Raw genomic sequence first — 14,508 nt, forward strand, 5'->3', positions numbered from 1 at the left:
AAAGAACCAACATATTTCACTTCATGTCTCTCTGTGCGGAATTCCAACACAGCTGCCGTTAATAAATCGGGGCTTCCTTTAATTTAATTTTTCTGTGTCGATGTTATTCGTACTAGGTCCGAGGAACACACTAACACAATATTTCTACGAGCCGCAGCCGCTAATGCAGATTATGTGTTGTGGTTGCTTCTGCAGTTCGCTGCTAATTTTAGGTTTCCCGATGGTGCGATTCATCAACTACACAACGTAAAGTAGAAATATTATCCGGGAACTTTTATGGAATCCTAATGTCTTGGATTGATTTATTTTTCGCAATCGCCTCGAGGAATAACTTTAACTTTTTATTATGTCGCTTATTATTTTTATTGTCGTGCCATTCTGTTATCAGATTTATCATTTGTTTTACGCACATTTTAAATTTTTACATTATGTTCATTGTTCAATGACATTAAAAAAAAGAATTAATAATTCTACAAATTGGTAAAAATAAACGAAAATATTTTGTTTCTAAATTTGTACTAAAATTATTTTAATTATTTTTATAATATTAAAATGATAGAAAAGTATTTTATTTTAATTATACAAATTAGCTAAAATATATTCTTTAGTAACGTTATATTATTACAAAATAACAAAATTCAAAAAAATGCCAAAAAGAATTTCAATTTAATTATAAAAATTGGCAAAAATAAAATTTTGGGAACATAGAACAGAAAATTTTGCAGCACTTAAATTAGAAAATGAATAACTTTCTTCATGCAATTATATGAAAAAGTAATTTTAGCAATTTCCTCCCTTGATTTTTGAAAATTTGATGTCATTTTGAAACGACAATTCCTTAATTTTTTGATTTTAGAAAATGTCCCATATTTCAGTAAACAATTTAAAGTACTATAAAATTTTCTGATCTGTTTACACAGCATTTAGTTTTTGCCAATTTGTAAAATTAATTGATTTACACTACGCATTTGGAGTGAACAAATTAAATTATTTAAAAAATTATAATATCAATGATATAATATTGATACTGAATAGTGTGGGCTAAAAATATAGACTATTTTTTTTAACTATAGTTAAGATTAAATACTTTTTTTCATTTTTATATCAGGAAAATAATTTTTCATATAAAATTAAGAAGAAAATTATTCGATTTCTAACTCTGTAAAGTGCCTTAAAATCTTCTAGTCTATTATTTAGAGACCATTTTATTAGTATCAATTTGTAAAAGTTAATTTAAATTATGTTTGGTCATTTTATTGAATTATTTTCAATTTCTGTTACGTTGATAATTTGAATTATTTAAAAAAAAAATATAATATCAATCAAATAATATTGATATTAATTAGTGTGGGCAAAAAAATCGACTAGACACATTTATAAAATGCTCTCCAAAGATGAGCTCTTGATTTTAATTGGAAGGTCCCCTTCAGTTCAGTTTTCCATTTTTTCTTCAGTTCCATATGGCAAAATCTATATCTCATTGTGGCAAATTGAACGCTCTAGAAAAAAGGTATCTTACAATTTTTTCGTAACTCTTATGAAAATTATATGAAAATAATATTGAACATGTGAGGAGGGGGAGTGACCAAATACTGATTGAAAAAATATTGCAGTTAATATTTTATTTAACTAATGTTGCTTCATTAATTTCCTTAGAAATTTGGTGATTTAGTTGCTTAAAAGTTCTTACTCAGGTTTTATATGTTAGATATAAAACCGATACTTACAATAAAACTATCGTCATGCAAAATGCTACTTGTTGTATCAACATTCTTATACTTACCTTACTATACCCAAAACAAAACTAAATTTTCCTTAGAAATGCCAAGTTCTATCTATGTTATATTAAGTTGTTTACTTCAAATAAGGTAAAGTATGTTTGTCCAATTTACTGTATTATTTCAGAAATCTCTACTCCATTTTGAAAAAGAATAGATAAAGCGGAAGTTACTTTTTGACCAATCGGCATTCATATAATTTTCATCATGTTTACAAAGATAAAATTTTCAAGACATTCTTGCTACAAACCCTGCATTTTTAATAAAACGTCGGTCGCATAAAATAAATATTATTTTATTCATTGTTGGCAATTTATTATAAAAAGATATTTGTAAGCTTAAAGCAAAGACGTTCTCGTTCCTTTCTGAAGCTTTACCGTACGGCAGCATAAAATAAATAAAGCTGAAGTTATAAAAATGCATATAAACATTATAAAAACATGTTGTAATTTCCTTTTTGATCCTAACAATATGTGGACACAGAAGGTAGTAGAAAACAATTCCCCATAAAACGTTTCCAGTCATAAAGTTGTTCATAGAGCAAAACAGATTTGAGTCGCATCAATTTAATGGGTCCGGTATGTGTCCGTGGTGAATTTACAGGGCCCATATAGACTATAGTCCAAAGTTTAGAATAAATTGTATTGCCGGAAGGGTCATGAAACTTTCTGCACACATCAAAGATTTATGTGCCGACGTTGAATACCTGTTGGTTTGGTGGAAAAATTTACTTTAGTTCAAAGGAAAATTTACGAATATTACACTCTTAATGTAATGGCCACTCGATTAAATTAAAATTGTTCATTTAATAAATTGCATTAATTATGTTATTTCATTTTTAATTTTTAATAAAACCAACAAATATGAAGCATATAATCATAAATAAATCAATTTAATTGTGAAATGGAATTCGACAATATTTCCAATTAATTAACAAAAAACAATGCTTTTTACTCAACATATAATTAAAAAGGACTGAACCTGTTTAAATCAAACGTACAATTCAGTTTTGTTTGAAAACCTGTTACTAAATCATGTTAAAATGCAACAATAAATATTATAATGGGTATCTTTGAGATATCAATATATATTTGTATAAAAATTACCAATGAATTTAAAGTGAGTTTTTAATTATGTGGCCGTATAAATTACGGTCACCGGGGGTAAATTGAATATCGCCACCAAAGGCAAATCATTCAAGAAAACATTAATTGATCGATCGATTAATGTCGAAGGCATATTTTGATGGTCGTGCAATTTGTCATCGCAATAAGCGAAATGATTTCCTATTTGTCAACTTGTAACAAAATAAATCAGGGCAAACCAGGGGTACACTCTCCCTTTCGGCCCGGTTTTTCGAACATTAGGGAATTCAATAAAGCTGAGGAGGAGACATCTATAATGCAACATGATGAAATGGCCTATGAAAGGCAATGAACCGGCATAACGTGATTGATTCGACAAACGGAGGCCCATCGAGTGCAACTAGGTTAGAAAAATGTAAATTGGATCAAATTAGATGTTACGGCACATTAAGGACGCTTCTACATATCAATTGATGATTTATATTATTATTATCCAGAACAATAATCAAAATGAGAACTGATGGTGGTCTTATAAACTAATATTCTCGTGTATAAATCTCAATTATAGGCCTGAATAAATAAGTCTTTTTGAAAATTGTTCTTAAAACATAATTATATTGTTTAAAATCTCAGTTGTATCGTTACTTTTTCAAGTTCCCTATTATTAATATAGATTTTAAGGTCCATATATTGGTAATTTATAAGGTTTACCTAACATAAACATAGATATATCTATATTTATATTTAAACTATTATCACAGATCCATTTAAAGATCACAGATAACCCTTGATTTACAGTTCCAAACATCTAATCTACAAACATACATATTTTACACTTCTGAACATATTTCAGAAGACCATTTATGTATGTACTTGAACAGAATATGTCCCCCATATATTTAACATTATAATTTCACAGAAATCTCCTTTTTTATTATAACAATTTAAATTAATTATTGTATTTACAGTTATTCGGCTAATTTTATTTTATTATACAGTATGGAAAGAGTTTAATCCATCCGAATCCTGAAAGAGATGTCATGTACAATAGAGACAGTAAGTCTCTCACTATGGTATAGACTTCTCCTATTTCCATCATCCATGACATCTTTCTCTAAATTCAGACTGGTCTAACACTTTTCCTACTGTATAATCTTAATAATTTAATTTAAATTAACATTTTTATATATTTATTTATTTTAATTTCTTAGGAAATTATTTAAATTCACTTCAATAAACTTAAATTTTATAAGTTTAAATTACTATTTTCAATTTACTTATTTACTCATAATTTTCTATAGTCATATAAATAAAAATTACTATTTTTTAATTTTAATTTTTAAACTCAATCTTTTAATTAATTTCATTTATTTATTTATTTTCTAATTCAACCGTTTAATTTTCTCAATTTTATATAAAATTATTATCCAGCACAATATTCAAAATAAGAACTGATGGTGGTCTTATAAATTAATATGCTCGTGTATAAATCTAAGTTATAAGCCAATCCCCTCAATTAATAAATCTTTTTGGAAATTGTTTTTAAAAAATAATTATAATGTTTAAAATTTAAATTGTATCGTTACTATATCATTTATACAGATTTTAGGATCCATATTATAATACATTAATATTATAATAAGGTTTGCCTAACATAAATATAGATATATGTATATTTATATTTAAACTATTATCACAGATCCTTTTTATATTTTTATAAATTAAAATTTCTATTTTTTAATTTTAATTTTTAAGCTCAGTCTTTTAATTAATTTCATTTAACCATTTAATTTTAATTTTCTCAATTTTATATATTTAAATTAATTATTTTATTTTATTATTATCCTACACAATAATCAAACTAATTGTGATCTTATAAATTAACATTCTTGTGTATAAATCTAAGTTGTAAGCTATAATAAATATATAAAAATTGTGTACAAATTGTATACTTTTGAACATATTTCAGAAGATCATTTATTGTAGTTGAACAGAATAGGTCCCAGCACATTCATCAGACATACGTATTTAACATTATAGTTTCACAGAAATCACTTTGATTCATTTCAATTTCACTATTTTTGACAAAAGTGTAATAGATGAGTAATTGTAAGAGGAAATAAATTTATTTTTAGGTCCATGTAGTTTGAAATTGGAGTTTCATTTAAAAGCCTCAATGGTATAAAAGTTTTGATAAAAGTTTTTTTTTTTTTGTAAAGAATTAAAGTTGGTCAAAATGAAATGTTTTGAAGTTGAGAACGAACATTTCGTAATGTCCAAAATGTATTTACAAAATTGAAAGGGACATATGTTAATAATCGCAACTGTTAAAACTTAGAAAACAGAGCTTAAAGGATTTATTTACTGTCGAGCGGTCGGGGTCGCACACAGTGTAATTTGACTGAATCGCCCGACAAAAAGTTTTATTCTCGAATTTAACCTAAAAACTTAATTTAAAACTTTTATGTGGCAGTAAAAGAAGGCTGGAAATGCGGGGGGTCGTGACCTTTTTTTAGTTAATTTTCATTTGCCGCCCCCGCTTTGACTGGCCAATGATTTACAGCGGGGGCCAAATAAAAAAGGTGCCACATAAGAATACATATAGCAACATTATAAGGGCAAATGAAAGGAACCGACTCACAAAGCGTAATTCCAAATGAAATCCCTTTGGTGGCACAGAGGGGATAAATTTGTATTTCACGGAAAAACTCGGATACAAACACTTTGTCGCGATGATAATAAAAGCATCGACACGTCAGACGGTTTTACGAAAACTTTCCAATAAATTCAATACAATCAAGGTGTGATTTTTTTAATTGAAAACGCGTTAAATCTGGACGTGTGGATGTTCACATCGGTATGTCATCCCTTTGAAAAACGGGACACCTCAACACAGCAACGGTGCATTTTAATAAAAAAAAAAGGTATCGTGTCATTGACTAAGTTTCAATTGAATTGAGAAAAGACCGATATGCAAGTTATTTGACAATTCATTCAAGTGGCTGTTTACCCGTGCAAGAAAAAATATTTTAAACATGGTGTTCCACCGTACGCCACACTGAATACAAATCGGGTGTTTACTGCTCCGGCTCTATGTACGCCGGGACATGTAAAACCAATAAATAGAAAAACACGATTCGAAACGCCAATTTATCGGTCCCTTTAAGAATGTGTTTTTTTGTTTTGTTTAGAGGCAGATTTTTTCGGATGTATATACTTCATTTGAGGTAGTTTTAATGTACGGCGCATTCGCCAAAATTGTCATTTTTTTCTAATAATTATTAATAATACACAATTTTGTTCTACATTAATGAATAAATTTACTTTTTCTTACTAATTTCATTTTACTTAAACTCTTAATTTTCTTTTGTCATATTTTTATAAATTATAATTACTATTTTTTAGTTTTAAAACTCAATCTTTTAATTAATTTCATTTATTTATTTTTCTAATTTAATTGATTAATATTAATTATCTCAATTTTAAATATTTAAATTATTTATTTTATTTTATTTATTATTATTACAATTATTAAATAATACACTTCAAACATTTTGTTCTACAGCAATAAATAAATTTATTTTTCTTATAATCTCAAATTACTAATTTTATTATTTTATTATATAAATTTAAATTAATAATTGTATTTGCGTTAATTGGCTAATTTTATTTTATTATATAAACTTAATAATTTAATTTAAATTAACATTTTTAAATATTTATTTATTTTAATTTATTAGTAAATTTCAGTTATTTAAATTCACTTCATTAAACTTATAAGTTTATATTACTAATTTCAATTTACTTATTTACTCTTAATTTTCTATAGACATATTTTTATAAATTAAAATTACTATTTTTTAATTTTAATTTTTAAGTTCAATTTATTATTTTCGTTTATTTATTTATTTTTTAATTTAACCGTTTAATTTTAATTTTCCCAATTTTATATATTCCCACAAATATATATATATATATATATATATATATATATATATATATGTGTGTGGGAATGTATATACTTCATTTGAGGCGCATTCACAACAGTTGTCATTTTTATCAATCATTTTAAGTGTTCAGGAACATAACTATCAACACTTCATTGTACATTTTTTTCTAATAATTATTAAATAATAAACTTCAATCATTTTGTTCTGCTGCAATAAATAAATGTATTTTTTTATAATCTCAAATTACTAATTTTATTATTTTTTTAATTTATTTTTATTTTTTATAAATATATTTTTCTTATTATATAAATTTAAATTAATAATTTGATTTGCAATTATTCTGCCAATTTTATTTTATTATATAAGCTCAATAATTTAATTTAAATTAACACATTTGTATATTTATTTATTAGTATATTTCAATTATTTAAATTCACTTCTATAAATTTAAATTTTTAAGTTTATATTATTAGTTACAATTTACTTAATTACTGTTAATTTTCTAAAGTTTCTATATTTGTATATTTTCATAAATTAAAATTAGTATTTTTTAATTTTAATTTTTAAAAGCTTAACATTTTAATTATTTATTTTTTAATTTAACCGTTTAATTTTAATTTTCCCAATTTTATTTATTTAAATTAATTATTTTATTTTATTTTGTTTTTTAATTTAATTTAATTGCTTTAGTTGTATAATTATAATAAATGTATTAATGTTTTTTAATGTATAATAAATAACCATTATGCGTCAGGCATTTGTTAAGTTATAAATTTACTCATAATCGAGATATCTTTAAGTGACGTATGTTTTGTGAGCAACAGATTTAATTAAAAGTTTATGATTGTGTGGCCGGAATAAATAATTTTTTATGTTGTCTTTATTAACACACAACATATTTGCTCACCAAATATTCAACATTCAATTTGTCTTAGTCAAACGTATCAACCGTAAATGTAAACATGTCTGGAGCAACTTTTATTGCAATTCCAAAAAGAATCTGAATGTCTCGTATTGATATGACCGTCCGTAATATATTCGTATGACTTCCATAAATCGTGAAATGTCGCACAAAACAACAACCCAAAAACGATCGGTAGGGATGCAATCTCCCTTGTTTTAATAACTAACCCCAATTTTCCTTTTTTCGTCTTTTTTTTTTGTTTTGTTTTGGCTTCGATATTAAAACATTCCAATATCCATAGTAATTAAATGAATTTATCATTTTTTGCGAGTGACACACAAAATAATATATCACAGAAAATTTATAAACGATTTAGATTACGTGTATTAATCTCAACGTAATTGTGACAAATTGTTGAAATACACAAATTTTTGCCATGACAAATAAACATCTAAATAAACGAAGAAACCATATTAAATTATATTGTGGTGGACGCAGAAATAGCACAAAAATTAAAATTAAATATTTTGTTTCATAAAATAATTTTATTCAAAATTTGTTCAGTAAATATATAAAACATATATATATATATATATATATTTTTTGCCTTTTTGTAATGACGCTAATTAAATTTAATTAAATTGAACTTAACTAAAAGTTAAATATTTGATATCCAAAATTGATTAATTTAATTTTAGTTTTTGCGGATGATTTTTTAATTTAGACAAAACTAAATTATACCAAGTTGTGACCACAACATTCATATATTTAGCAATTAGTAAAAACGATCAAAATCGAATTGAAACATGTAAATTTAAAATAGCGGCCAGATCATGTCGTGTATAGACTGAAATTATTCAAAATAAACCGCATGATGGTTGGTCAAACGCCGGAAATGTGCGCACAACTATTTACGTTTTCCACTAAAATATTTGTTATTTATATTTACCGAGTTAATTGATTTGTTCGATTTTATATAAATTTATAATCCCGTGCCAATTTATCATGTAACAGGAAACAAATTATAAAAGTGTCTTGTTGGAAAAACAAACGGTCATTATTGATAAATGTGATAAAACGTTAAAATGTTTTTTTTTTTCGGATTAAATTCGTGGTCCAGTGATGTAGATTTGATCTTTTCGGTACATTAAACCCGCTAAAATTAGTTAAACTGTTAACCATTAATCCAGCAAGTGCATTTAAGACGTAGCCGACTGTGAATTAATCTTACATCAATAGTTTCGAATTTAAAATCAGTGTTAATACTAAGCGACATGAAAAAATGCGCCATTTCGCAAGACACGAAATTAAATTAGACCAATTGAATCACTTGACTGGAATATTTATCTTTATAATACAATAAAAACGTGAAGTCAAATTGGGAATCGAACGTTTTGGAAATGAGGCAGAATTTTAAAAGGAAAATAACCGGTTATCTAATAAAGTCCTTCATATATCAATAAGTCAATTTGTCTAAATTGATTTTGCAATTATTGCTTCTTTTCCTTTTTGCCTCATTTGGCATAAATTACTGCGAAATTACTTTTCGAAATTTGCATGTTTCCAAATTCCATTTCTAATTCGGAGTGTGGCACTTTATATACCCACATCGTCCCTTATTATCATAGCCTATTTGAATTCAATTAATTGCAATTATTTCCCGTTCAACGTTTGTGTAAAAGGTTCAAATTGGTCGCGTTATCTTGTCGGAATACGAATAAATCCAACGTAAAAATGTTACTTAAAACTTACCAGTTAATAAAACTGAAGTCAATTTTTGACGGAGTGTGTGTTTAATTTAACGCGCCACAATAAAAATGTTTTGGCTAAATTATTGATTGACAATTATTTTTTATGATTCTTCCGCATTATGCGTTGTAATCCCGGACGAGACATTAATAATACACGACCTATAAACGTAAATAGCAAGGGTGACGTTCAGTAATATTTATTGTTTTAATAAAACATAAATTTTATTATCTGGGTACGGAACACGAGTAAACATACACAAAAATAATACAGGATATTTGCATGGCTTCCAATTTACATAACATTGAGTGCAAATCGAATAGATGGTATTTCTCTAGGGAAACTTACACACTTCTTGGAAAAAATAAAATGGCGAAAAACTTTCGTTAAATTATTCATACAGTTAAAATCTGAAAGTTATACCCCTTCAGTTTTAAAATTTCAATAATTCATAAAGTTTGGCGAATAAAATTGTTAAAATTATCTTGTGTTTTTTTCGTTTGAACGCAAACCTAAGGTAAAATGTCACCAGTTTTCCTTGGAGAAAATTACATCCCCTTTTATACGGCTGACAATATTAATAATCATAATTTAAGATGTTTGAATGGTTTCCAATTTACATATATAATGTGGATCGAATGGCTGCAATTTTCTTGTTGAAAAAATTTCAGTAACATATGAACAACTTTTAAAGATACTTCTTGTCACACAATTAAAATCTTAAAAATCACCCTTACAGATTTAAAATTTCAACAATTTGTAAAGTTTACTGATTAAATTTCCTAAATTTATTTTTATAGTATAAGCAGAAAGTTTGTCTTCAGTCTCAAATTATTCGTTTGATAGTATATATATATATGCCCATTTTTAGCTTTTGGTTTGAAAAAAATTACAATAACATATAAAGTCACAAAAAAATAAACAAATTCAGAAGAAAATGTGTAAAAATGAAATGTCAAAGTTAAGGCAAAATTTTTGATTGAATGATGGACAATTTCTTGTAAAACAACAAATTGAGAGTGTACACATTAAATTTCCAAAAACTATTGAAAAGAAAATGAAAATGAAAATATGAAAAGTAGAAAGATAGCCAATTTTTCTTTAGTTCCACATTAATAGTTTAATAATAAGTTCTCTACAAAGCACAGTTTTGACTTTACTTTGAAAATATAACTTTTAAAAAAAATTCTTTTCAAACATATTGAGAAAAACAGTTTACAAATTAAATTTCCTAAAATTATTTTTATGGTATAAGCAGAAAGTTTGCCTTTAGTCTCAAATTATTTGTTTGATAATATGCACATTTTTGGCTTGTAATTTGGAAAAAAAAATACAATGACTTGTAAAGTTACAAAAAATTTAAACAAATTGAGAAAAAAATGTTAAAAAATGAAATGTCACTGTTAAAATTTATAATGTTTAACAAAATTTTTGAATAAATGATAAACAACTTCCTGTAAAACAACAAATTGAGAGTGTAAAGTTTACAGATTAAATTTCCAACAATTATTGTTATGGTCAAGTAGAAAGAAAATCAAAAATATGAAAGATAGAAAGATCGCCAGTTTGTCTTCAGTTGAAAATTAATAGTTTAACAATAAATTCTCTACAAAACACATTTTTGACTTTTACTTTGAAAATATAATAACTAATTATATAATAATTAATTGAAACTTTATGAGAGACAAATCATCGGATAACTTTTAAAGAAACTTCTTGTCAAACAAATTGAGAAAAACTTTGGTTAACCATTCACACAATTAAAATCCTAAAAATCACCCTTTCAATTTTAAAATTTCAACAATTTGTAAAGTTTACAGATTAAGTTTGCTAAAATTATTTTTGTGGTATAAGCAGAAAGTATGTCTTCAGTCTAAAATTATTTGTTTGATTTTAGGCTTTTAGTTTTTTAATCGCCACAATTAAAATTTATAATGTAAGACAAGATTTTTGATTGAATGATAAACAACTTGCTGTAAAACATCAAATTGAGGGTGTAAAGTTTACAGATTAAATTTTCAAAAACTATTTTATGGTCTAATGAAAATATGAAAAGTAGAAAGATAGCCTGTTTGTCTTCAGTTCCAAATTAAAAGTTTAATAATAAATTCTCTACAAAGCACATTTTTGACATTTACTTTGAAACTATAATAACTAATTGTATCATAATTAATTGAAACTTTATGAAAGCGAATATGATAGTAAAGAGCAATCTAACTTATTATTATTTAATATTGACTAATTGTAATTTCTAATAATAATTTTTGAATTATTATGAAACATTAAGTCTAAAATATATTAACATTTTTGTCATTTTTTAATTAATAAGTCAATAAAAACTAGAAAAATACAACAAAATGTAGAAAGTGGAGATTACAAGTCTCTTCAAAGAATTTAAATTTATACAGTCACAAACAAAAAGCGAATTAAATTAGGAAAGTTTTATCACTTCGATAGAGTTCATAGATTAAAATAATTAAAAATACGTAAGTCATATTTTTAGGCCTAAGCAGAAAGAGATCCAAAGTGAAAATATTATTTCACAAGTGTTACAGGTTTAATAATAAACTGTTTGCAATGCACATTTTGTTCGACGTCGTGGAACGCACGAAATAAAAATATTCTTATATCCACGCCTTAAAAAAAAAATAAAAAAGAATCGTTCACCGCGCCCGTTTCCGAAACGCCAATATTTGACCAATTATAGTAACACCTCGACTTACCGAAAATGCTGATGTCTACGAAGAGCGTGGCGAAGAGGAGAATGCTGCGCGTGAGGAGACAGGCCATCCTTCAGGCTGGGGAATTTCGCACCAGACGTTTTACAGTTCAACAATACACAACGGCACGCATTTATCCCCCGACACCTGAAAAGCAAAGGTGCATGTTTCACTTTGGGTAATTATAATTTACAAGATACGCGACGTGTTCGCGCAACGCGCCCCTTCAGCGGGGACGTAAATTTGCCTCCCCGGCAATTTCGACTGGATACGTAGACCACTAAATTTTACTAGTTTTTTTTATGTGTGTAACTTAAGAGTTATTAGGGAAATATTATAGAGGAATTATAACAGCAGATTTGACTAATTGTAAGGCGATAAATTAATAAGAATTGGTCTAGACATGGAGCGTACGTCGGTGGAATTAATCCACTTATTCCAAAATGCAAAGTGGAGAAGATGTAGTCGAGACGTATATGCTTTAATTAGTGGGAGTGTTTAAATATAAGAGCATTAATTTCGCTGTAAATCGTTCTTTATGTAATCAAAACATTTGTTTGTTTATCAAAATTTGCCATGAAGGTATTATCTGTTATCTATAAGAGATGTTAATGAGACGAGCGGATTAAAATGCTTTTGACGATTTTCCAAAGCTTAATTGTACCTATATTTCATGTATTTTGTGTTTCATCTGGGTTCTTTTCTTCAAAAAGATTTAACGTAAATTATTTTAGCTTTTAATTGATAAGCTTAAAATTAGAATTTGTATTTTAATAAATTGAATAAGTCGTTGATTGTCAGGATTCGCTGATAATTATCATTGACAATCTTTTTATTCATTCAAAACTCAGGCAATTTGTTAAGGAAGAAATATAAAAATATAAAACTTTACTATTAATTTATGTATTTGTCATTTCAAAAAATAAATGTTGTCGCATATTCAATGGATTTGAAATTAATTCCTTTGAAAGTTCCTGTAATTCTTTCTACAAAATATCTTCCATCACATTCAGATCTGCAGGAAATTTCGAAGTAGCAATTCTTCCTCTCATTCAGAATTTTGATGTAAATCGACTTTTTCAGCTCATTTTAACGTTGGTAATTTATCCAGAGTATATCCAATCTACATAATCAATTAATGTAATGATTAATGCTCTTTCAAAGATTTGTTCACAATTCTGTGGTTGTAATGACAATTCAAATTTTGTATGTCTACTTGACCAAGTGGTTGAAACTTTTATGTCATACACTTCATTTCTTTTGAACCACAACAACAGCAGTATTTGTTAACCTTTTTATTGTTTAACTAAAAACTTATATTTGTTGCAGGATAGGGATTTTAACTGGTTTCATTTTAGAGTATCATTTTTTAGAAATGAGAGTAATTGACTTCTTACAAATGAATCTAAAAAAGAATGTTTTTCTAAAGGATTTTACATCTTCAAAGGTAGGTAATTGTTTCTAACCAAGTAATGTTAATATTTATGTGATAATATTAATGTCAGTCAAAATAAAACATTGAAAATATTTTTAAATCTATTTATTCTAGGAAATTGAAAATATACATTTCAAAAGTTGTAGTTAGAGGCAAAGTACAAGTTTGATAAATTTTAATTTTTTCCATAATTCTCACTATCGAATATTTTCTCACATATTTTGTTCCATTTATCGAGTTGTAGAAGGTGAAGTTATTAAATAAAAATTTCAAGTAGTTTTACCCTTAACTGATTTTATGGCTACTACATTTTATGTCAAATATCTCTTTCTAATGTATATACATAGTTGTTCGTGTTTATTGGTCGACGTTTATTGGAATTATTTTCTGTTCTCCTTCTCCAATTCCACCGTGAATTTGGTATTCTTATGCTGAGAGTTTAGGTGTTTTAGAAACTGATCTAGTTTTTTTTGTCCATCTTTCCATATCACGAAATGATACCAAACATAAGGTTTGTCTATCTTCAACATCAAGATGTAATCCTTTCAATATCTCAACAAAATGAGTGGAATCCTTGATCCAACATGAGGTTGTAACAATCTGGTAAGATATTTAGCTAAGTTATATGTTGGTGTCCCAGTAGTACTAACGATGGGTTGGAGTGGTACATCATCCTTATGTATATTGGAAAGACCATATAAGCGAAGAGGAAGCACTTCTGATTTGACTAATTGTTTTTATATATTCACTGATATGGATGATTTCTTTATTAGGAGGTTGGTGATTCTAAGCTTTCTCTGTGTTGGATCTTTAGGCAGTTCTCGACAGCTTGTCGGGTCAGGAACTCAGAACGTCAAGAAATAATTCATCGACCAATAAACCCGAAC

At 26.6% G+C, this 14,508-nt stretch overlaps 1 protein-coding gene across 2 annotated transcripts in view; it reads right to left on the reverse strand.

The window, feature by feature from the left end:
* LOC109608276 (uncharacterized) overlaps positions 1–14,508 on the reverse strand; it is a 251,484-nt gene that overhangs the window by 217,016 nt on the left and 19,960 nt on the right. For both annotated transcript variants that reach the window (XM_020024700.2, XM_049961713.1), the window contains exon 2: positions 12,190–12,333. In XM_020024700.2, the coding sequence (XP_019880259.1) occupies positions 12,190–12,256 (67 nt within the window). In that variant the 5' untranslated portion in view covers positions 12,257–12,333. The remainder of the gene's footprint in view (positions 1–12,189; positions 12,334–14,508) is intronic.

The sequence above is a fragment of the Aethina tumida genome, chromosome 1 (assembly GCF_024364675.1).
Source record: "Aethina tumida isolate Nest 87 chromosome 1, icAetTumi1.1, whole genome shotgun sequence".
NCBI lineage: Eukaryota > Metazoa > Arthropoda > Insecta > Coleoptera > Nitidulidae > Aethina > Aethina tumida.